The sequence below is a fragment of the Coenobita brevimanus genome, chromosome 77 (genome assembly GCF_032717465.1).
Source record: "Coenobita brevimanus isolate Jiangsu-jjx chromosome 77, ASM3271746v2, whole genome shotgun sequence".
In the NCBI taxonomy this organism is placed as follows: Eukaryota; Metazoa; Arthropoda; class Malacostraca; order Decapoda; family Coenobitidae; genus Coenobita; species Coenobita brevimanus.
The window spans coordinates 13,765,680-13,790,690 of record NC_137030.1 but is presented as its reverse complement, the minus strand read 5'-3'; the positions used below and the strand labels follow the sequence as shown (position 1 = coordinate 13,790,690).

At 42.4% G+C, this 25,011-nt stretch overlaps 1 protein-coding gene across 1 annotated transcript in view; it reads left to right on the top strand.

The window, feature by feature from the left end:
* The window catches only part of LOC145408495 (zwei Ig domain protein zig-8-like), a 106,984-nt gene that overhangs the window by 58,537 nt on the left and 23,436 nt on the right, over positions 1-25,011 (top strand). Inside the window, exons 3-4 of the mRNA XM_080279228.1 lie at positions 22,999-23,209; positions 23,801-23,943. Of these exons, the coding sequence (XP_080135354.1) occupies positions 22,999-23,209; positions 23,801-23,943 (354 nt within the window). The remainder of the gene's footprint in view (positions 1-22,998; positions 23,210-23,800; positions 23,944-25,011) is intronic.

Below are 25,011 nucleotides of genomic sequence, written 5' to 3'. Positions count from 1 at the left end.
CCACAAGCACTCTGCATGACCTTTACTCTTTGCACGATTACATTCTCTTCACGACACTATCTTCCCCACACCAATACGGTCTAAATAGACACATTTATTTTATGTCTGAGTCTTTTTGTAGGGCCCGGTCTGCATATGGACACCACTTACTAGCACACACACACACACACACACACACACACACACACACACACACACACACACACACACACACACACACACAACTACCAAATCTTATCAACGGCTATAGGCAATGATGTGAAATTTATTGTTCATAGCTGGAACTAGTTTCTACTTGCCTCGCTAGCATAGGTCTTCATTAAGTTGATAAATCTTCTATTGTAGAAGCAACAATAAATAAAATGGGGAGGGGTCACTTGGTTCACTAGCAGAAGTGTTCAATAAGCTGAATAAGCTCCTATAGCGGAAGCAAGAAATGTATTATTGATAAGGCTTCCCTCAGTTTGTCCTTGTACGACACAGGCGATGAGGGGTGGGGAGCAATGGTGAAACGGGATAGTGTTGGGATGAAAGAGGTGGAGTTAGCATGAAGGGATTAGTGGCTGGGCTGGGTGAGGAAAGAGGTGTGGGATGGAGTTGGACGGAAGAGGGGAATGGAATTGGGCTGTGTGGGGTTTGAATGGGGTGGAGTTAGGGAATGGAATTAGGGGAAGAGGGTGCGGCACGGGGCAGGAAGAAAGGTTGAGATGCATAAGATGTATCTATCAACTTTCTTTACTGACCATGGTCCCCTACAGCAGATTTCTGAGGTCTAGTCAGTTTCAGGACTAATTAGTCTTTTCTCGGAGGGTTTGGAAGAGTATGGGCCAGGTTAGTCTCGATAAGGCAAGGCTGATAGAGATAGGTAGTTAGGTCTGGTTGGGCCGCTGGGTAAGGGATAGAGTAGGATAAGTGATTCCGGGTTATGCTACAGTAGGTTAAGTTGGGCAGTTAGGGTTAGGTTGCATTAGGTTAGACAATGTTTAGTTAATTCATGTTGTGTTCTAATGGTCAAGTTATGATAGGTTAGATAAGGTTATCTTACAATGGGATTAAAGAAACTTACCTTTTTAGCATCCAAAATGAACTTAAGAAAAAATAATGTCTTTGTAATATAGAACCTCAATATAATCACTAAATCTGAAAGAGGGCAAATTACTGGTATTCGGGACCACAGCCATAATATAGCCATTATAAAAATTTGTACTAAATGCCAAATTAGGTGTAACAACGAAAGTCTTTAACTTAAAGACTTGGCAGAATTTTTAAAATATAATATGTCACTTTTACTATGAAAATAACCTTGAATTTTTTGCAAAATTTGTCCTTAACCCGCCGTGTGCTGGACACCCCAGATATAAAATGGCACGCCAGTGCTGGCCAGTTTTCGATTTTTTTTTTTTTTTAGGTTAAAATGATAGATTTTGATGTGAAAAAAACGAATATGACCATTAAAAGACTCACCACAGGCTATAAGTGCGTTTTCTGGAAGTCCCCGGTTCCCCCCTCAGGTGTGGTTTCCCAGAAAAACTGCAGCGAAGGCGAGAGAAAATCTCGTTTTCTATGAAGGTAAACTCAGGTATTCTGGCCAAATTTACACTGGGAAGGTCTAGGAATGTTTTTTACACTTTTCAGTTCGCTTCATATACATAAAATGTTTTTTATTTTTCACTGGATTTCATACATAAAACATCTTTTTTTCCCATAAAAATCACTTAGTACTGCAACACCTGTCACCTGTCACGTATCTCTCTCGCTGTGCATCCTTCGTCTTACATTTATAGTAACTTATGTACAACTTTACTTCACTATGTACTGCACTTGCACTTACGGTAAATTATTTACAACATGACTTCAGCATACACAGACACTGTAAGAGTATTTCTGAGTGTCTCACTGTGGAATACATCGTCTTACACTTACCATAACAACATTACGTCACTACATACAGTCATCACACTTATGAGAAAATATTTACAATAGTCTTGCACTGTCTTACTCAATAGTTCTGAAGAGTGTAGTACTCCTCAAAGTAAGGATAGATGCACAGACCAAGGTTACATTGTGTACACATATACCTAGAGTCCTTCCGCTGAGTATGCAGCCTTGAGGTGTTATTTGCGCACACATGACACCTTTGCTGCAGACTCTGACGAGTCTCAGTGGGAGGGATGATCGTGGGGAAGTGGCAACCGGTGAGGCGGATAGGTGTTGCAGCAGTGTGGCGGTGGCGAGCGGCAGTTCTATCCTCTGAATATTCCCCCAGTATTTCCTGCACCAGCTCACGAATATAGCCCTCAAACATCTGCTTTACGCTGGTTACCTGAGCGTGGATCAGATGAGCATTTAGGACTGTGATGTCGAGGAGGTGGAAGAATAGTTTCTTGTATCACTTCATCATAGACCTGGCACAATCGATGCTGGAAATCATTGCGTCTGACTGATCTACCTGTCGCATTTTCATATTGTAGGCCAGGACAGGTTCTGGTTTCTAGACGTGGCGCCGCCTTTCTGTCCTGTAGTCGATGCAGTCGGTGCAGTGTACGAGTGGCATGTGTACAGACGAGAGGAGGAAGAATTCTCTGTTGTGATACCAGGCTGTTGCAAGGATGTTATTAACCTTGTAAAATACAACTTCACTCCTTTGCAGCTTTCTCCCCACTTTCACCATGTGTTTGCGGCTCTTTTTCACAGTGCCACACAGACCTGTCTCCTGAAGGTGAAGGTACCTGGCCAGAAGGGGGCTTGTGTACCAGTTGTCCAGGTACAGGATGTGCCCACAATGAAGGTAGTCATCGATCATTGTCTTCACCACAGCCCCAGACAGTCCCAAGGTTCGATCTTCGACGATGTCCATCTGAACACCTGTGTACAGGACTATGTCCTGCAGATAGCCAGTCTTACAATCGCACATCATGAAGATTTGGAAACTAAATCTGTGCCTTTTGCTGGGGATATATTGCCTGAAGGCAATATTACCTCTCCATAGCGCAAGACTTTCGTCTATGACGAGGTCTCTGCAGGGAGAAAAGGAGGTACGAAACTTCTTACATAGGTGACCGAAAACCACACGTATCCTCCTCATCCTGTCCATGTTGTTTGCATTTGCAGGGTCAAATTGGTCAAAGAAGTGCAGTCGGCTCAGGATGTATTGGAACTGATTCCTCCCCATTACTTTCCCAAAGATAGGTGTTTCCATCAGTGGATCTACGGTCCAGTAGGAGGAGAGCTGGTTCTTTTTCAAAATCCCCATCAAAAGTACCAGCCCTAGGAACACATACATCTCATTTAGGCTCATGTCCACCTCAAATAACCGGCTATGTGGCATCTATGTTGCCCCTGCACGCTCAAAGGTAGCAAAGTCGTTTGTAAGGGCTACAATTCTCAAAACAAAGTCCACAGTAAAGAAATTTCTGAAGAAATCCAGCCTACTTGAAGTTGGGGTTAGTTCAGGTACAGTACACCCAGCAACATGCTCATATGTGAGCGGGTGTATTTCTGGAACAAAGTCACTCTCATCCTCTCACTCCCATGTCAGTTCCTCCTCATCACCATAATCACCTCCCTCATCCAAGGGCCGTGGGGAAGTGTGGGGAAGGAGCGATAAGTCTCACTGGAGGTGCTGGGAAGTGTGGGGGATAGGGGAACAGTTTCCCTCGATGTGCTGGGAACTGTAGCAAAAGAAGGAACACTTTCACGAGATGTGCTGAGTGTGGGGAATTGGAGAACATTTTCTGTGGATGTGCTGGGTGCGGGGAATGGGGGAACACTTTGCCCTGAGGTGCTAGGTCAGGCTGGGTCATGTGGGTGTGAGGGATAGCACGGGCGAGATGACTCACCCGCGTCCCCAGCCAGTGGAATATTCCCAAATCTCCCTCTCTTCCTCCTAACACTTCCAACCCCACCTGGGGAAATCCTCGGCTTCCCCAGCCACCCAGGAATACCAGAAGCCTCACTTTCCTCCTCTGAATCCTCATCATCATCACGTAGGGCTTGGCAACTACGTGCTGATGGCCTCATCCCTCGGGTACTAGCATACCCAGCATACCTGGATTTCCTTGGTGTGGGTAATTCCTCCTCACTAGTACTTTCATCTTCCAGTTGCACATAATCCTTATCTTGCTTGTCATCGTTAACATCGCTTTCCCCAGTGTAGGGCACCTTCAGGAGCTCCTGAATCTCATTATCAGAGAGACTGCGGTGAGACATGACTGTACAGGGTGTTCCAACACCTTAGCCCCCCCCCGTGCACAGCATAACTGGGTCGTCGCTAACTAAAATCACTAATACAGTAGGAAAGTACATTTAATTGCTTATTCAAATACCAAATTTTATGGTGGTTTGGCCATGTGGAGAGGATGGAGGGTGAAAGACTGACGAAGAGAGTGTATGTGAGTGAGGTGGAGGAGGAAAGAGGGAGGGGGAGGCCGAGGATGAGATGGAGAGATGGGGTGGAGAGGTATATGAGAGAGGGGGGTGTGAGTTGGGAGCAGGGGAGTGAAATGGCGGGGGACAGGGCGACTTGGAGGCGATTTGTTTGTGGCCATCCCAAACGGGATTGAGGCGTCTGGCAATAGATAGATAGATTGATTTCTCTTTTTATTACAGATTTTGTGAAACATGTCTTTGGTGAATGATTCAGAGAAATTGAGGTGGATATGCCGCATTATGGCCATCACTTTTCGCATCGCCAAAGATCAGCCGGCAGGAACCATATCCCGATCCTGGGTTGCCAGATACTTGAAGAGATCTGAAGACTTTGTCAAACGTAATTGGAATCGTGATCCATTTGACTGCGAGATGGACAGCCGGCCTGCTCAAGTGGCAGAAAGCTTGTCTCAGGAAAGCAAGGAAATCATCACCGAGTCGCTTGCTAGAGAGAAAAAAAGTATCCGTGGGCTTCAAAAGGAGATTGAACGGATTCGAGGGAAGAAAAAGAGTCTTGCAAGCATCCACAGGTTTCTTCACTCCATTGGTGCCATGGCTTTTCATCAGGTTCCAGCGCCAAAACTGTCGCAGGAAAATGTGGAGGATCGCATGTGGTTTTGTGAGTTTTTGAGCGAGTGGACAACAGATGATTTCCTTTTCTTGGCTCCTTCAGATGAATTTTTTATTTATGAGGTTCGTCGTCCCAACTTTCAGAACGACAGAATTTGGGCTCTTAACACTGATGACATTCCGCAAGAACTGAAGATTCGAGAGAGATCAAAATCTGAACGATGTGTTGGTATATTTTTGATGTTCACGGCGAAAAGGTTGATGTGGGTCGTCAAAGAACAAGGACAATTATGGAATGGAAGATACTTCCGAGACATTGTGTTGACTCAACATGTCATTCCATTCCTAAAAAGCTCAGAAAATGTCCTTAGCATCAAGGAAACTACATTTCTGCACGATCGAGCTCCGTGCATGAGTGCTCTGGCAACGCAAAATCTTCTGAAGGCAAACAAAGTTGATTTTTTCGGAAATGATGAGTGGCCTGGAGCATCGCCTGACCTCAACGCCTGTGAACATTTGGGAGCAATACTTAAGGACAGGGTTGAACAACGTCTCCAGAACGCCGGGGAAGACCCCCTGCTTACTGTGGCCAATGTCCTCGAAGAAATGGAGTTCGACCGCGAGTTGTTTGTGTCACTCCTGGAATCTTACCCGGCACGATTGGAAGCAGTTCAAGCGGCAGCCGGTGGGCACACCAAATATTAATATAAATTCTTACAAGTGTGCACATGTGTTGGCAATTAATACAGCTATTCTGTCATATATTTGTTTCCTTTCTACCTTTTTTAATTTAAGCTGGGCAGGGGGGGGCTAAGGTGTTGGAACACCCTGTACAGTATGAGTGGTACGAGCAGAACGAGGCTGAGCGAGGACAGTGACTCAGTGCGTGGGTGTATAGGCCTGAACACCTGAGGCAAGGTGGTGGAAGAGTTCATGTACATCCTCATCAATTTTTGCGCGCCTAGTTTGAAAATTGCACTCTCCACGATTTAAAAAAATATATATATACGTTTTAAAATGGCACTGGCACTGACCGCTCAATTGCATAATGCCGTTTTAAAATGGCACTGGCACGGGGCGAGTTAATTAAAAAAGGCTTCCCTCCAGTACAGTGTGCCCAGCCATCGCTGATGAACAAAGATACTGTGCCATGCTGAAATACCTAGATGTTGTTGTTGGTGGTGGTGTTGTTGTTGTTGTTGCTGTTGGGTCATCTGAAACGTGAACCCTGCATGAGCTGCTCCTCTGTAGTTCACCACCCTCCTCTCGTGGGACAGGGAGGGATTTTGTCTAAACAAGCAATAGAGTCACTCGATTATATCAGTGCTACCACGTGAAGGCGTCTGTCTCCTTCAGCCAAAAAAGCCTAACACTTAGAAAATATCATTTTCTTCTCTACATCCCTCAGCAAGTAATACAAGAGAAGCCATTTTGATTTTTCTTGATCTTGAAATGCGCGTGTTTGTGACGAGATTAGATGACCCTTTGATCACTTTTTGCCTGAGAAAATGTGAAAATTGTAACGTCATATGCTTAGCTGATGTAAGGGCGATTTTTGTAATTGGTGGATGTTTATGTATTGAGAGAGAGAGAGAGAGAGAGAGAGAGAGAGAGAGGACTGCCGTGACCTTACTGCATAATTAACTAAACATAAATATACTGTACGTAGAGCTGCGATGACAAGCTCCTCTATGGCACCTCAGTACTGTCTTAATCTACTGACATCTTGCTAAACTAATCAATAATATTCAAGGTTCATATTCTCTCTTTTTTTTTTTTTTTCCCCATTCCACAGACCTGTAAGAGGAGTACTGACGGCTGATGTAGTGCCGCTGTATGTTCTTTTGTGCTGCTGTACGGCAGCTGGTGTGTGTGTGTGTGTGTGTGTGTGTGTGTGTGCACACCATAAATAAATAACTGCACGGTCCATCCTAAGACCTAGCACTACTTTGACACAAATATCCTCCGTCCATATTGACTACATGGCAGCTCTGTCCCTTTCAGGACTGTAGCTGTTGTATCAGTGGAGGGTATTTTTATGACATGTCCCTGGGTCTTGTGGAAGATCACTAAGACGGATTTAATGAACCTCAAATCACGTCACTTCCCTGCCCCAGCCTTGATTGATCTTGCGTCCTTTTAAACAGGTCACTGAGATGCCCCCATAATTCACCTGGAGAGACAGTCAGTAGGCAGTCAGTAGAGCGCATACCTTTGCATCACTATAATAGACTAAGAAATCTTGTAGCCAGTCAATAGGCTGTAGGCAGACAACAAGTAGTAAGAAGCCTATAGGCAGTTGAGAGTCATTAGGGAAGCAGTAATCAGCAGGTAGGTATTAGTCAGGATGCAGCCATAAGCAGTAAGCAATTTGTAGGTAGTCAGAAGTCAGTAGGCAGTCACGGTAGGTAATCATTAAACAGTAACCAGTCTGCCGGCAGTCGAGAGTCACAAAGCAGTCTGTAGTCAATAGGCAGTCAATAGTCATTAGGCAATCAGTAGTCAATAGGCAGTCAACAGTTATTAGGCAATCAGTAGTCAATAGATAGTCAATAGTCATTAGGCAGTCAGTAGTCAAGAGGCAGTCAATAGTCATTAGGCAATCAGTAGTCAATAGGCAGTCAACAGTCATTAGGCAGTCAGTTGTCAATAGGTAGTCAATAGTCATTAGGCAATCAGTAGTCAATAGGTAGTCAACAGTCATTAGGCAGTCAGTAGTCAAGAGGCAGTCAATAGTCATTAGGCAATCAGTAATCAATAGGCAGTCAACAATCATTAGGCAATCAGTTGTTAATAGGTAGTCAATAGTCATTAGGCAATCAGTAGTCAATAATCATTAGGCAATCAGTAGTCAATAGGCAGTCAATAGTCATTAGGCAATCAGTAGTCAATAGGTAGTCAATAGTCATTAGGCAGTCAGTAGTCAATAGGTAGTCAATAGTCATTAGGCAGTCAGTAGTCAATAGGCAGTCAATAGGCAGTCAGTAGCCAAAAGGCATTCAAAAAGAGGCAAGCAGTCAATAGGAAGTCAAGAGACAGTAGGCAGTCAACATTCAGAAGGCAGTCAAGAGTCAGTAGCCAGTCAATAAACAGTAAACAACCAGTACGTAGTCAAGAATCAGTAGGCAGTTAACAGCCAGTAGACAGTCAGTAGTCAGTAGTCAGAAGGGAGTCAGTTGTCAGTCAGTAGCAAGTCAGTCGTCAGGAGACAGTTAATAGTTAGTAGGGAGTCAGTAGTCAGTAGGCAGTAATAGTCAGAAGACAGTCAATAGTCAGCAGGAAGTCAGTTCTCAGTCAACAGGCAGGCAATAACCAGTAGGCAGTCAGTAGTCAGTTTGGAGTCATTTCTCAGTCAGTTGGAAGATAATAGTCAGTAGGCAGTCAATCGTCTGTTCGGAGTCAGTTGTCAGTCAGTAGGAAGTCAATAGTCAGAAGACAGTCAATAGTCAGCATAAAGTCAATAGTCAGAAGACAGTCAATAGTCAGAAGACAGTCAATAATCAGCAGGAAGTCAACAGTCAGAAGACAGTCAATAGTCAACAGTCAGAAGACAGTCAATAGTCAACAGTCAGAAGACAGTCAATAGTCAACAGAAAGTCAACAGTCAGAAGACAGTCAGTAGTCAACAGAAAGTAAATAGTCAGAAGACAGTCAATAGTCAGCAGGAAGTCATTTGTCAGTCACTAGGGGGTCAATAACCAGTAAACAGTAATAGTCAGTAGGGAGTCAGCAGGCAGTAAGAGTCAGCGGGGAGTCAGTAGGCAGCCAATAGTCAGAAGACAGTCAGTAGGCAGTCATTAGTCAGTATACAGTAGGTACTCAACAGTCAGTAAACTGTCAGTAGGCAGTCAGTGGTCAGTTGGGAATTAGTAGACATTCAGTAATCAATAGGCAATCAAGAGTCAGTAGTCAGTCAATAGTCAGCAGTCGGTCAGCAGTCAGTAGGCTGTCACCAGCTAGTAGGGTGTCAGTACTCATTAGGATGTCAAAACTTAGCAGGCATCAATAGACAGTAGGCAGTCAGTAGCCAGTTTTCAGTTAGTAGACCGTCAGTAGTCAGTAGTGTCAGTAGGCCGTAAGTCAGTAGTCACTAAGCAGTCAATAGCAGTCAGTGGTCAGTAGGCAGCTGGTAGTCAGAAGTCAGTATCCAGTCAGAAGTCTGTAGGGGTCATTCGATCACAGGCTGAGCAATGTATACCAGATGTTTCAGGTCTATCTAATATGAAACTGCATGGAACTCATTCTCCATATGGTTCGACATATATTAAACTTCTCTACTGGAAGCAATACTCCGGCCTGGTGACCTGATGTGTTTTCTTCAAAATTATATTACTTCTCTCTTGGATCATCTGGAATTTCCTTAAAAATTCCATTAAGAGACTCCCATTGGTGTGTCCTTAGGATCATGTCCTAAGCTTGTTACGGAACAGAGAAAGATAATGTACACTTTAAGTGAGAATACTAAAAATCACTACTGTCCCGTAAAGTTCCAGGTTCAAAACAAGAGTTAGGAAAAATTACAAGTTAAAGTTTAATGCTCAAACTAACAACAAAACATTCAGGACTCATAAGGATAATGTAATGGCAAAAAACAGGTTAAATATATGGTTAACTGCAATAGCTTCTATTAACACGAAATTAGCAAGAGTAAATTTATCTAAGTCAGCCCTGATAAAATGACAATACCAGAAAATACTCAGTGAATGCAAGATATATTATTACAGATACAAAATATTATTAATAAGGGCTGACACCCAAAACACATGAATCACAAAAACCTTACTAGGCCTAAGAATCAACACCCTACGCTACACAGTACAAGAAAAAATGCAGTAACAGTTATACTCAAATTACACAGCTGCTAGATGGTTGGAGACTTCCTGAGCACTCACAATAATAACAACTGTACAGGGGAGGACAGAGATGTGAACAAAATGAGGAGTAGATCTAAGTGGCCATAATGCAGAGACTGAGCTCATTATATAGGGGCCGGCAGAGCTTGATACAACTTGTAAGAAGGACGCGCAAATGAAGCCAGAGGGGACAAAGAGTTGACACTCCTGCTGTGAACAACAGAAAGAACGACTTACCCTACTATAAGGGAGGAGGGGGGGGGAGTGAGGTAGAACACGCTCGTGATCAAACATGCAGCATACTGTACGTTAGAATTACACAAAGGATGATGAAATCATAGGCTATGTAACAAGCTGCATAGAAAAGTCCGTAGTACTTCTTTTGTATCTACTTATATTGTATACAACACCTTAACATTCTCCTACATGTTATTTACATCGTTTCGCAACGACAATAAGATATGAGATGCTTTTGAGGTGGAACGTGCTGAATAAATCTTTAAAGTGTAAAGAAACTATAAAGCACTGAATCATCTGCACATGAGTAAATGATATTATTGGTGGCAGACAAGAGATCATTAATATGAATGAGAAACAGGGCTCGAACCAATACTGAAGCTTGCAGCATGCTGACGATAATTGAGTGGAAATTGCAATGTACAGTACATCATATACCTTTACTCTTATCTTTCTGTGGCCGAGATATAAGGAAATCAGTGGGGGAAAAGATGATGGGCAGTAGCAGTGGAGTTTTGATACCAGGGAACGGTGGCACACTGTCAAAAGCTTTAGAAATATCAAGGGCTACTGCATGGGTTGCTCGTCAGTTGACTAATGAATTGCATAAGTAACGAGACTCAGTATATCAACAGTGGATCTTTCTGGGCGAAAACCATACCCTCTGTCACTAAGTACTGTAAGTTGGTGGATTCAAGATGTTTAACGATGAGCTCTTCACGGCAACCTCAAATACTTTACCAAGATAGGCTGTGATACTGGTTGTTATTAGTGTGTAATCAGAAGGATCAGAGGAACGTCCATTCTTCGGAACTGAGTTGACGTTATAATCTTTCCATGAACTAGGGAATTAAAAAGTACGTAAGTCTAGTCTGAATAATCTGGCTAGAAAAGGAGCAGGTTCTGGGGAACACTATTTCAAAACTATTGGAGGAATTCCATTTGGATTTGGAACTAGAAAGTTTTAAGTTCCTCCTAGTTGTTTCTTTTCTGATTTCTGGACGCCCATACTGAAAACAGGAGTAGATATTGCCTGGGAGTGGATGCAGGGGAGGGGCAAATGGGGAACAACATCTGAAGAAGGCTTTAGCTTAAAGCTGGAAGTACAACAGACACTGGACTTGTCATGACGCTTTTTTCGAAAAGTCTCTGTAGTCGAGACGGGAGGTGGGGCAGTATGAAACGTAACTAAGAGATGTGACAGTGTGTGTGTGTGTGTGTGTGTGTGTGTGTGTGTGTGTGTGTGTGTGTGTGTGTGTGTGTGTGTGTGTTGCCAATGCATTGTTTAGTATTGTTAGGTCCGGTGTTTTTGTTTGATGTACCATTGTAAGTTATATGTAAGATGTGGTAATGTTAGGTGTGATGTTATGTAGCATTGCGAGGTGTGGCACTGCTTGATTTTAGTGTAATCTGTGGCACTATATATCATGTGAGATGTGGCAGTGTGTGGCGTAGCAGTGTGAGGTATGACAATATGTGATGTGGCAATGTGAGTTGCAGTAGTGTGTGATGCAGTGTGTAATGTGACAATGTTAGGTTTATGTCAGGTGTAGTAATGTGATGATTGCGAATTTATGTGGTTTTGACAGTGTGTGATGACCCTTCCCCATGTTGGTGGGGTACCAATGGGGAGGGGGTGGCTTTTTTTTTTTTTATGCATGGTAGAAGGAACAACGGGTCAGAAGTCTGTAAGATCGTTCTTGAAAAAAAAAAAAAAAAAGATAAGAGACATAAGAAAATTCAAGATCCGTTCATTTCGAGATGCCTGGACACATTGCGTTTGAAAGATTGGAGGTCATAGACAGAAGGAAATAAGGATAAAGGGAGACAGTTTCAGAGCTGACCTATTGCATACATGAAGGACTGGGGAATAATGGTTAACTCTTGCATTAGAGAGTTGGACTGAAAAGGGATGAAAATTTGTTGCCAGACGGGTCCCACTCACCTGCCGAAGTGATGGAGAGATGCAAGCAGACACGCAGAGGAGGAGTGACCATTGAAGTAGCAAGAGAAAAGAGATAAAGATGTAAAAGTGTGACGAAGAGACAAAGGTTAAACAGAGTCAGTAAGGGGAGGAGAGTTAATGAGACGAAAAGCCTTTGATTTCGCCTTGTTGAGAGGAGCTGTATGTGGGGAGCCTCCGCACACATGAGAATTGTACTCTACACAGGGTCGATTAATACCAGTGTAAGAGTCAACAATTGTGCTAGGGTAAAAAGGCACTGGGTCAGCTTAGCACACCTTATCTCTTGGAAACAGATTTTAAAAGCAAGGCAATATGATCTTTATAAGACATATCCTGAGAGGATGAAACCCTAAGTGTGCTTAGAGATGATGCAGGATTAAGTTGGATGTTGTTGAAAATGAAAGGATACTCCTGTGGAAGACTTTGATGAGTTGAAAGATGTAAGAACTGAGTTTTTGACGCATTTAGAACAACAAGAATACTTTTTCTGCAATCAATGATATAGGCCAAATCAGACATTAGGTATGCCATAGCCTCATCTCTTGTTTTTTGAAGTATCTGCAGAGATGGATGCTATGGGAAGCAAATGGAAAGGTGAAGGGTGGAGTCATCAGCGTATGAGTGGATAGGGTTAGATGTACAGCTTAGATCATTGACCAATAGAAAGAAGAGTGTTGATGATAGGTCAGAACCCTGATGAACACTACTATTGATAGTTTTAGGAGAAGAACAGTGGTTGTCTACAGCAGCCGCTATAGAATGACCAGAAAGGAAATTTTAATATCAACCATGAGAAAGTCAGAGGGGGGAAGTGATGGAGGAACAGCACCGGAATCGTCTAAGGTGGAATTGGAGGAGAAAGTCTTTTGGAAGAATGATGCATGTGTGTCAGAGTCGGTTTATGTCATGGTCAGAATCGGCAGAGTGCGAGCAAAATCAAACATATGGAAGGACATACCATCAGCACTCATTGGAAATGCCTGACATGGTGTAGAATCGAATCCCAGACTCGGGACACACGCATCACGAGGTGAATACGTAACCGTCAAGCCACGGTAGCTCTAAATTTAACAGGAGGGTATATATATAAATAAACAGGTTGATAAAAACAGCTAGGCAGTCAGAATGACAGAATGTAATAGAACCCTTTGATAAAACGAGGGACTCATAGAGATGGGTGGGATGCGTTCATGTTAAAGGCGATCACTAGACAGACAAGCAGATAAATAGATAGACAGATAGATAGGTAGACTGATAGATAAATGGATGGATGGAGTGTTATAGAACGTGGTGACATAGCGGGGAAGACATGCGTTTGCCGGGGAGAAGTGGTTGAGATACATCAGTGTTAAAGTCCTTGCTGTGACCGCGATTGTTGGTTGTGTCGCAGGTGACCTGACATGATTTTACATGACCTGAATGACATGACCTCTTGCCTCTTACCTCCTATTCTCATCTTTTCCTGGTGCTTATTCTTCTGTCTTCCTGTTTTTCCCTTCCTCATGCTGTCTTGCTTCATTCATTCCTCCTTCCTGGGTATTCATTTCCTCTTGTTGCTTTTGTCTCCTCCTTCCTTGCACCCTACAGTACCTACCATCCAACAGCTCTTACAGAAATTTTGTAAGCTTCTTGTAGTTTGTTTTGTAGATCAGTTATACATATATTAGACTCGTGGACGAGCGGTTGTTATACGTGAGTAGTTTTGTAAGTAGATAATCTTCGTTCCCTTTTGTCATGCAATGACAGGAGAGGTAAAGAATAGTATGGGACTATTTTTATTTGTCTTGGAGATATTAACAAGGTTTCTCACACACGAGTGAAGTATAGAGTCCCGTGAGCTACCTCCTCTCTCTGTCTCTCTCTCTCTCTCTCTCTCTCTTCCACCCTCTCACCCATGTTGCTAGGCTCCTTCTCCCTACTACTTGTCGGTTCTATGGCCTATCTCTTTCTGAGCTCTGCTTCCTAAATTCCTATTTTAGCAGGGGTCATGTCACGTGGAATATACTGATGTGAAGTTTCTAGAAGCCTGTGTGTGAGTATGTGTGTATGTGTGTGTATGGTCACGAGGCGCTGTCGTGTGCCTGTCAAGCATTCCTTGAGTTAGAGTGTGTAAGCATGTTTACCATTGCTCGATTCTTGCTGACACACTACCTATCTCATCCCCTGACTTGCTGCTTCTATCTGTCTATCTATCTATTCATCATGCTATCTATTATGATTTGTAATTATAATATGGAGTCCTGACATCACTCGGTCACGTAGGTGGAGGTCCCCCAACAGCAGTCATCATTAACATATGCTAATCTATTAGTACATAATATTGATTATAATATTGTATACATATAATATTCATGTTAATATAGTAATGGTTCAGTAATATTATATGTTAAACAAGTTGTATACATAATTGAACAAATACAATATGATTAAATTGGTTATTGTATGACATTTTGTAAGATGTGTATGTATAACAGACATACACATATAATTGTGCAATGGTAATACTGATAGGTCATTACATTACATATGGAGTTGTCCCTTTAGTAATGTCTAATATTTCACCTAACTTGTATGATGATTCTGGTAATACAGAATTGTGGTAAAATTGTATGACTTGTTACATAATATTGTAGTAACATTGTAGTAATAATTGTAACATTGTATAACTTGTTACATAATATTGTAGTAACACTGTAGTAATAATTGTAACATTGTATGAATTGTTACATAATATTGGAGTAATGCATAATTGTGTTGACCTTATAATTGTAGTTGAAGTTACATAAAAGTTACATTTTGTTAATGCAACTGTTACATAATTGTTACATATTGTTTGTAGTTACATAATTGTCGCAAATGTAACATAATGCAATCGTTTGTCGTTACGTAATTGTTACATATTGTTTGTAGTTACATAATTGTAGCAAGTGTAACATAATGCAATCGTTTGTCGTTAGATAATTGTTACATATCGTTTGTAGTTACATAATTGTAATAATTGCAGTCCTGACATCGAATCCGGTCATGCTGCGGTCGATGATAATGATGATGTGCCATGCCACTAGCTTGTGGAGACAACAATTTGCTTTTTTGTTTGTAGTTTATGTGGTATTTTGGCATTTGTAGTAACACTTACACCTACTTTCATTTGTTTGTTATGTGATCTTACTGTACTTTTTTTTTTTTTTTTGTACGTGTTGATTTTCTATAGTTTGTTTTTCCTCGTTTGTCTACGCTTTTTCGGTGTTGTTCGAGGTTGCATAATTGCTGGCTAATTCCCTTGGGACCCTTTTTTAAGGTTTAGTTTATATTGCACAGATATTACTGAAAATGATATTATATAGCCCCATATTTTGTTATTTTATATAAAAAATATAGGCTATATACACCATATACAGTATTAACTATATACACTGACTTTTGTTCACTTGTACCTATCGTGGGTAATATGTGTGTCAGCACTGTGTGGAAATCTTTGTCTTCACGATTGTGTTGAAGATGTTCATTCTTGCTAACGTCATTTGTGTTGGCCATTTTTTTTTTTTCTGGTTTTCCTTGTAACTTAATTTATCTGTTTCCACTAGGTAGCTTTCATTAATAAATGTTTAATACGGTTCTTTTAATCGCTTACTGAGTAACTGTCATGGTATATTTTCTTTATTACTTTGTAGATGTAATAATGTATAGCTGTATGTATGAAACACGTATATTATGTAGGTATAAATGGTAACACTCGTTGGCAGTAAATAAATGCTATAATAAATGAATGAATATGTACAGTGTAGAATATTTATTGTTGGTGCAAGTATTTAATGATTGAATTATGAAGATAACTGAAGTAGGTATATGTATTTAAGTTGTAATTATACATCAGGTTTTATATGTTTGTGCAAAATGTGTTGTCTATCACTGTGTATCGTATAAATGAAGTAACTATGTAACTAACTAATTTTTACTGTGGTGGGAATGGTGTGCGTGGTGTTGCATGTGGTGATAGCGTTGTCCTTCACGGGTTGATTGACGTGTTGTCGTCTCAGCAAACACGTATGGTGACGTCGACTTCCCACACTGGTAGCTGTGGTGTGTAACAGAGTAGCGATGAGTAACTTGAGTGAAGATGAATGAGTAAGATGAGTTGTGAATATGGGCTTGGTATTTGCTTCGTTGTCTTGACCTCTTCACTCCTGCATCAACGGTGGAGGTTGGGGTACGGTAGGAGAGAAAGGAGGGTGAAGTCAGATGGTTGTGAGTTGTGAGTCGTGTCTCACTCTTCATTTGTTTGTTTTATTTTGTTTTTTCTCGATGTATTCCCGGTCCTTTCCTCTTGTGATTTACTCGTTGTGGGATGAAGACTGCCGCTACTCGTAGGTGAGTGTAGAAGATTATACAGACGACTCGTTAGAAATTGCAAGATTGTTTGTATCAGTATTTTATTAAACTACTGGCAAGGTGTCGTGTGACCTCTTCACCTCTAAATCAAAGTGATGATCAGGCAGACGGAGGGGGGGTGGGTTGGAGAGATTACTGTCAGGAGCTGGTTGTGAGTTGTTGGTTGTAAGAGGTATTTTTTGTTTTCAATCTTGATAATGCAGAATCAACTGTACACTCGTAGACTCATAGGCTTGTAGACTCGTAGGCTCGTAGGCTTGTAGACTCGCAGACTCGTAGGCTTGTATGCTCGTAGGCTTGTAGACTTGTAGGCTTGTAGACTCGTAGCCTTGTAGCTTGTATTTTGTAGGAATTCACTGTAGAACTGAAGCTAATCTTGGTTAGAGTCTTGCCTGCTTTTGTAGAAATTCACTGTAGATTCGTAGACGAGGTTCGTACGTTCGCTGCTACCATATCTTACAATATAATTTGTAAAAACTTGTAGGGAAGTTTCGTAGATCAGTTATACATATATTAGACTCGTGGACGAGCGGTTGTTATACATGAGTAGTTTTGTAAGTAGATAATCTTCGTTCCCTTTTGTCATGCAATGAAGGGAGAGGTAAAGAATAGTATGGGACTATTTTTATTTGTCTTGGAAATATTAACAAAGTCTCTCACACACAAGTGAAGTATACTGTAAAGTAGAGTCCTGCGAGCTACCTCCTGTCTCGCTCTCTCTCTCTCTCCCACCCTCTCGCCCATGTTGCTAGGCTCCTTCTCCCTACTACCTGTTGGTTCTATGGCCTGTCTCCTTCTGAGCTCTGCTTCCTAAATGCCTATTTTCGCAGGGGTCGTGTCATGTGGATACACTGATGTGAAGTTTCTAGAAGCCTGTGTGTGAGTATGTGTGTATGTGTGTGTATGGTCACTAGGTGCTGTCGTGTGCCTATCAAGCATTCCTTGAGTTAGAGTGTGTAAGCATGTTTACCATTGCTCGATTCTTGCTGACACGCTACTTATCTCATCCCCTGACTTGCTGCTTCTATCTGTCTATCTCTCTATCTATTCATCATGCTATCTATTATGATTTATAATTATAATATGGAGTCCTGACACAGCTTCCTCTTTCCCTCCTAACACTATGTACTATCTCGCAGTTCGTTACTGCCTATTCTCATCTCTTTCGTCTATCTTATCTCCAGTTCTATTTCCTTCCCCTATTCCTCCTAATTTCTACATACCTTCTGCCTCTTGTCTTCAACCCTCTACCTCTTTCCCTCCAACATCCTACCTACCTATGTACAGTTGGCCGCACTCCTGCGAGGGCCACCTTAGTGTTGGCAACGCTGGCCGAGATAGTAACCGCGAATCATTAGTAGTGAGCTCTGATCGAAGCATTCACAGGACTGAGGGAGGGAGCGGGTTTGAGGTGGGTAGGTGGGTGCCTGTACACGAGAGGCGAGATATGACGATTGTTGAGGCGACAGAAAAGTGTAATATTTATTAAAAGAATTTTTTTTTTTCGGTGTTACTTTTGCCATCATGAAAAGTAAAGAGATCAACTTTAAATATTATACTGCAAAACAAAGACAACCGATCAAGATTCATAATTGTAGACTTTAATCGTATTTTATTTTATTGTCGTTTCCAAGCAATGGACGCTGTAAAATACAGACAAAAACTGCCTGAAAATAATGAATCAGAATGCTGTTTATTAATCACATGTAACAAATGTAAGTAACTTCATCCGGAATGTGGCAGCTGCTGACACCACTGGCACATATCAACATCGCCCATATCTAGCGTTACCTAACAAGCAGTGTAAAATCGCATCGTTGCGCCATCGCATCGTGGTTATCAGGGCTCCCACTGACCTTCACATGATAGCAGATTAAATATATAAATATATATATATATATATATATATATATATATATATATATATATAGATATATATATATATATATAGAGAGATAGATAGAGAGAGAGAGAGCGAGAGAGAGAGCGAGCGAGCGAGAGAGAGAGAGAGAGAGAGAGAGATCACAAATTGTTTAAAGCCTCATTGGTCAAGACGCCCATAATTTCATTTTTACAAACAACCATCTGTTGCCATCGTGTCCGTGCCCCTTTGCCTATCTCGTACTATGTAAATTTTTACATAGCAAAATCTGACTATAGCATTAAGCGTTTAGTATCATTAATCAGAATGTAGAAAAAATAGTAAGGTAAAAGAGTGATACAGCATCCCTAAATGCGGTGTTTGTTGTCGGGTGTTAGGAAACGCTTGATAAGGAGGATACGGAGGTGTGTGCTAGGGGTGTCAGCAATTACCGCATGCAGTATTAAGGATTCACATTTGCTATATTCAATAGCATTATGCTTTATGGTTTCCAAGCATTAACTGTGCCACTTTTCACAGCGGTAATAACTTGACAATAAAGGTATTAAAATATATGTGATTTGTTACCAGGTATTGTAGATTTTTATTATATATAGCTTCCAGCCTTCCACTCATCTGTTTCAGACGCCATCCCTCACCTCTTGTGCATAGGTATCCCCCCACTCTCCTCAAACCCCCTTCCTCCCCCCCAAACTCTCTCTGCACGACTCTCTCTTACTGGCTGTGGATGCTTCGAACGCATCTCTCTACTAGTGTTTCAGAGTCAATATCTTGGCCAGCGTTGACAACGCTGTGGCCCTCGCGGGAGTGCGGCCAGCTGTACCTTCAGTCTTCCAATACCTACAACCTACTGCCAACCTCCTAACCCTAATCCTTATCTCTTAATTTATCTTATACCTTTGTACGAGTATATACCTAGTGTCTCTTTAGTTCTACCTCTTTCCACCCTATCTATCTCCTCGCTACAGTCCACTACTTACTTCCTATTCTATTGACCTCCTCCCAACTCCCTATCGTCTTCCTTTATCTCGGATCACCTACCCTCTATCCTTGCCTCATATCTTCAATCTCCTCCCACTTATACCTACTACCTGTCTTCTTCCTACCTCCTGCTTCCTCTTACCTCCTTCGGCCACTTCCCTGCCAGTCGCTAAGTCGCCCTCGGGATCCGCGTTGCCAGAGAGGTGACGTAATACTACACCATCATACCCTCACACCACCACACCATCATACCACCACACCCTAGCACCACCACACCATCACAGCACACCATCACATCACCACATCCTAACACCACCACACCATCACACCACCACTTCATCACACTACCACACCCTAGCACCACCACACCATAACCACCCGAGTCTCACACCACCAACCAATAGCACCACCACACCATCACACCACCACACATACCACCACTCCCTCACACCACCACATCCTCACACCACCACACCATCACACCACCACAAATACCACCACTCCCTCACACCACCACATCCTCACACCACCACACCCTCACACCACCTCATCTTCACTCCACCACACCCTTGTACCACCACACTCTTAGCCACAACACCCTTACACCACACATCCTCACACCACCACATCCTCACACCACCACACCTTCATACAATCACACTCTCACACAACCATTCTCTTAGGCCACCATTCACTCCCTCCCACCACCACACTCTCACACCACCACATCTTCACCACACCCGTGTACCACCACATTCTTAGCCACCACACCCTTACACCACACATCCTCACACCACCACACCCTCACACCACCACACCTTCATACAATCACACCCTCACACAACCATTCTCTTACGCCACCATTCACTCCCTCCCACCACCACATCCTCACACCACCACACCCTCACACCACCACACCCTCACACCACCACACCCTCACACCACCACATCTTCACCACACATCCTCACACCACCACATCTTCACCGCATCCTTACACCACACATCCTCACACCACCACACCACCACACCCTCACACCATCACATCTTCACCACACCCTTACATCACACATCCTCACACCACCACACCCTCACACCACCACACCTTCATACAATCACACTCTCACACAACCATTCTCTTACGCCACCATTCCCTTACACCATCACACCATGCAACCACATCCTCACGCAGCCACACATACCACATCCTCCAATCACCATACCCGTTAACCACCACACCCTCACATATCCACTCCCACACACCACCACACTTTTACACAATTACACTCGTATGCCACCACACCTTCACATCACCACTCTCACCCTCACACCACCACTCCCAATCCCCTCCATCTTATAGCTGTCTCTTATATGTATCCCTCATACCTTTATTTCTATTTCAGCTTCTCATGAAGCTTACTCATACCGTTTTCTCACAACACGCCCACATCATCATGCTGTAGCACCACTTCTTCCTCACCACATCTTGGAGTGACAAAAGTAACATTCCGTGGAAAAAATATAAGGTTTTCAAATCAGTGACCTGTGTGATCTATGAAGTTATCTTGCTGCAGGATTACAGCTGAATCAATACGTTTTCCTTTTTTATGCAGCTTTACTGATGACCCAGGCTTATCTGCACATGAACTGAATGAATAGCAGGCTGCAGTTTCTATTTTCCCTCAGTCACGATCTTCCTTTTAGGGGACTGGAAGGGAGTTGAAGAATGTTGTATAGACGAGCAGTGTAGCCAACCATGTGTATCTGTGTCACAATGTGAAGGCGTCGGAATCTGCAGATGCAAGTGACAGATGCAAACAAGCAGAAGTCGCCAAATGAAAGCAACGAAATAAACAAGGCGAAAGTAGCCAAGTTGAAGGAAAACAATAAACACGCATTATATACTTGTTGTTACCAGACGATTTCATTCAGTTTAAGAGGGCATTCTAGCAGTGAAGGAATTCACTGTGGCTCTGTCATTTCGAAAAGTTTATCTTAAGCATTATGAAGTCGTCTACATATACCAAGGAATAAAAACAAATCAGCACTTTATGACAAAGTTTAAATCATCATCATCACAACCATCATCTTCATCCTCACTTTTATTCCCACTTAAAAGGAGGATGACATTAGAATTCAGAAGTAATGAAAACAAATCGTCATCATTGTCATCTCCAAGTTGAGGTGAGGTAGGATTGAAAATAAGTCACCAGGTCGTCTGGCCTCATTAAGGTCTACAATATCTCATTTAACATCTCACACTTCTTCAAGAAGAGCAGCCAAGTAACAAGAATTTGGGCGTTGTAAGTATCAAGGTTTAGATTCCAACAGGAGGTAGGTCAAGATACCGAAATATTTTTAGCACCCCTTGCTCTGGAGAGTGTGTGGCTTTGGCCATGGCCAGTTTCTCCATTGATGCTGGATACTGGAGGCCATAACTTCGAAGACCTGACCATAGTGGTTTAGAAGCTATTTCGACTCCCCGACTCAGGAGATTAATGGAAAGTGAACACCTTTTGCCTGTATCGTAATAACAAACCTGTATGGTTGCTCTTGACTATTATAGCTCCACTAATTACAGGGATGCACATGTTTCATGGCCACGACAAGGAAATTTTCCTTCGAAGAAGAGAGTTCACAAGAAGAGAACAAGTATATAAAACCGTCGTTATCATCATCATCATCAACTAATTCACCACCCTTATGTGTACCTAAAAAAAATGGTGTAACTGAAATAGAATGTAGAAATAAAGGCAACGCAAAAAAAAAAAATCATCTTAAGAGGAAACGTTGAGGTGAAACATCAGCAACAACAACAGCAGCAGAAGCAGCAGCAGCACAGTATTATATAACAACCTCGTGGCTGCAGCCTTTTACCAAGAACTCTCACTCGCTCACACTCCAGCCCTTGCGACACTTAAATCTTTTTTTCTTCACGGAACCACTACAAAACTCTATATTTTTAATGCCACGACGTAAACTCACAGCTTTTCTCAATCCTGTCATAACCGAGATTTGTATTTATGGAAGGACTAGGCAAGTGGAATCAGGAGTAAAGGAGTAATAAGTATAGAGGGTGGTCCATATATAACGCATCCTAGTTCTCGTGTGTTGTGGATGGTGTTCAGTCAGCATCAGCGTTTTCTATCCTGCATCATTTTCTACGTCTCAAAGCCTGTTCTACGCTTGATAGTAGTTTTTACGGCCATTGAAGGCATAGTTGATTAGTAATTTTACGAAACAGTCGAAATTTCTGCATGACCCACACCAGCAGACTGAACCATCCTAACAACACACAAGAACTGAAATGAAATGCCTTATATATGAACCGCACTGTCTGCAACATCCTAGTTACCGAAGACAAAATATTGTGTGGATCTTTGCAGGAAGAAAAGGAAATTAGAGCCTTGCGTTTCTTATTAGTTCGAGAACAAATACAAGTTACCAGAAGAAATCTTTTGACTAATTTATTTTGTAGGAAAACAAACGTTTGCTTCCATAATATATTAACACCACTAATATCCAAAGGCTTCAGGGATGTGGGATTGCTTAACAAAACGTGCGGTATTAACCTAAGTGTGTCTATAACCAGGAAATAGTTCAAACTTCTTGTCCATCATCCAGTCGTCTGGGTCAGCATCCAGGTTTTTAGAAACTGTACATACATAGCACTTACAATGTCTCCCTTCTACAGGTGTCGTGGATCCGAGGGCGTGACCTGCGGATCCTGACGGTGAGTCGGTATACGTACACGACGGATCTGCGCTACGAGGCGATCCACCTCAACGGAACCAACCAGTGGACGCTTCGGATCAAGTCTGCCCAGCCCAGGGATCAGGGGACCTACGAGTGTCAAATCAGCACCAAACCTATCATGGCATTCCCCATGTATCTCATGGTGCTGGGTGAGTGCTGCAGAGAGAGAGAGAGAGAGAGAGAGACATCACTACTTTCTGCTGACCCACAGAATGAGAAAAAATCCTGCTAGTGTAATGATCCGGTATGAGAGAGACAGCAGGTCATGGGCAGCTGGAGTGAGGCCATGACGGGTTGTGATGTCACGAATCCAATAACGTGGTAAAAGATTTCAGTTTATTTTCCAAAGAGTTTATTTTAATTTCCTACTAGAAAACAGAAATTTTCGTCTAAAATGACTAAGAAGTAGGAATGGCAAAAATGTACGCATAAGAAATGAATAAAGCACAGAAACAAGAAAGCATTCAAGGTGAGAGGAGATTTGGAGACCTATACCCATTATTACATTCCACACTATAGCCACAAACTTGTAGCTGGCGGATATTGATAGATAGGTAGAATGCCAGAATATACTGTAGATAGATATACCGTATATCGTCATCAATATATATATATATATATATATATATATATATATATATATATATATATATATATATATATGTGTGTGTGTGTGTGTGTGTGTGTGTGTAACTTTTGACATCTGTTGACCTCAGCTGAACTTTCTCTCTTCCCCGGAGAGCCCCGAGGTGAGATCCTTGGCGCCCCTGATCTGTTCGTGCAGAAGGGCAGCATGATCAACCTCACCTGCATCCTATACGACCTGCCGGAGCCGCCAGCGTACGTCCGATGGTTCCACAAGAATCAACATCACGGCGCAAGGGTAGGTTACCACACGAGGGCAGGGTGGGGCTGGATAGTGTGGGGTAGGGTAAGGAGCGGTAGGTTTCGATAAAGAGACAGGGCAAGGCATGAAAGAGCATGGAACGGTAGGGTAGGGTTGGGAAGGGTACGATAGGTTACGATAAGACAGGACAGGGCTCGATAGTCCATGACAGAGTGTGGTCACTTAGGGGAACGATATGGCAGGGTCAGTGCAGGGTAGGCCAAAGAAGGGATTGGTAGAGTAGACATATTAGGTCACTACCGGGAACACCAGGGAATGGCAGAAGGCAGGCAGAAAGAAAGGACAGGGTAATGCATTATAGGACAGTGGAAGGGCAGAGTAGGTGACTGAGGAGTAAAGCAGGGTAGAGCAAGACAAGGCTAGGGAAAAGATGGTAGTATAAGGTAAGTCATGGAGTGTTACCACAGGTTCAGTTATAACAGAGAGTGTGAGAGGGTAAAAGAATGCCAACTCTTACTTGTCGATTGCAGTCCATCCTCATGCAGACTCAGCAAACCCGTGACGCATCAGTCAGTTTCCTGTTTTGTCTTATGTATTCCAGTTTTCTTACACACAACACTAACTGCCATATTATCGTTGCTAGCTACAACACTACTGAACGAATTGTTCGTTAGGAAATAAATTAAGGTTCTAAGATTTAGGTTTCATTTTTCCAGAAGCACATTTTTACGACTCAAAGCTCATCTATTGTACTGTACCTGAAAATTACAGTACATGTACAGCAGACTGATGGCGAAGAACAGGGTGACATGGAAGCAACTAGTTTGTGTGCCAACCCTTCCGGGATGAAGGAGTCTGGCTCTAGTTAGTACAGCTAGTCCTATTCAGTTAATTTACTCAACTTCGAAAGGGTTCTTCAGCCTGATGTTGTAAACTACGTAAATGAACAGATACATAAGTGTGTAATGTATGCATGCATGAATGTATATATGTGCACTATATGTATGTACTGTATTAGCTTGCATGTCCACGCCTGACTATGGCGGATAACTCAGCTATGCGCGTTCAAGCAGTGTTGTAAGGGTCCTGAAAGAAAACGAGTCA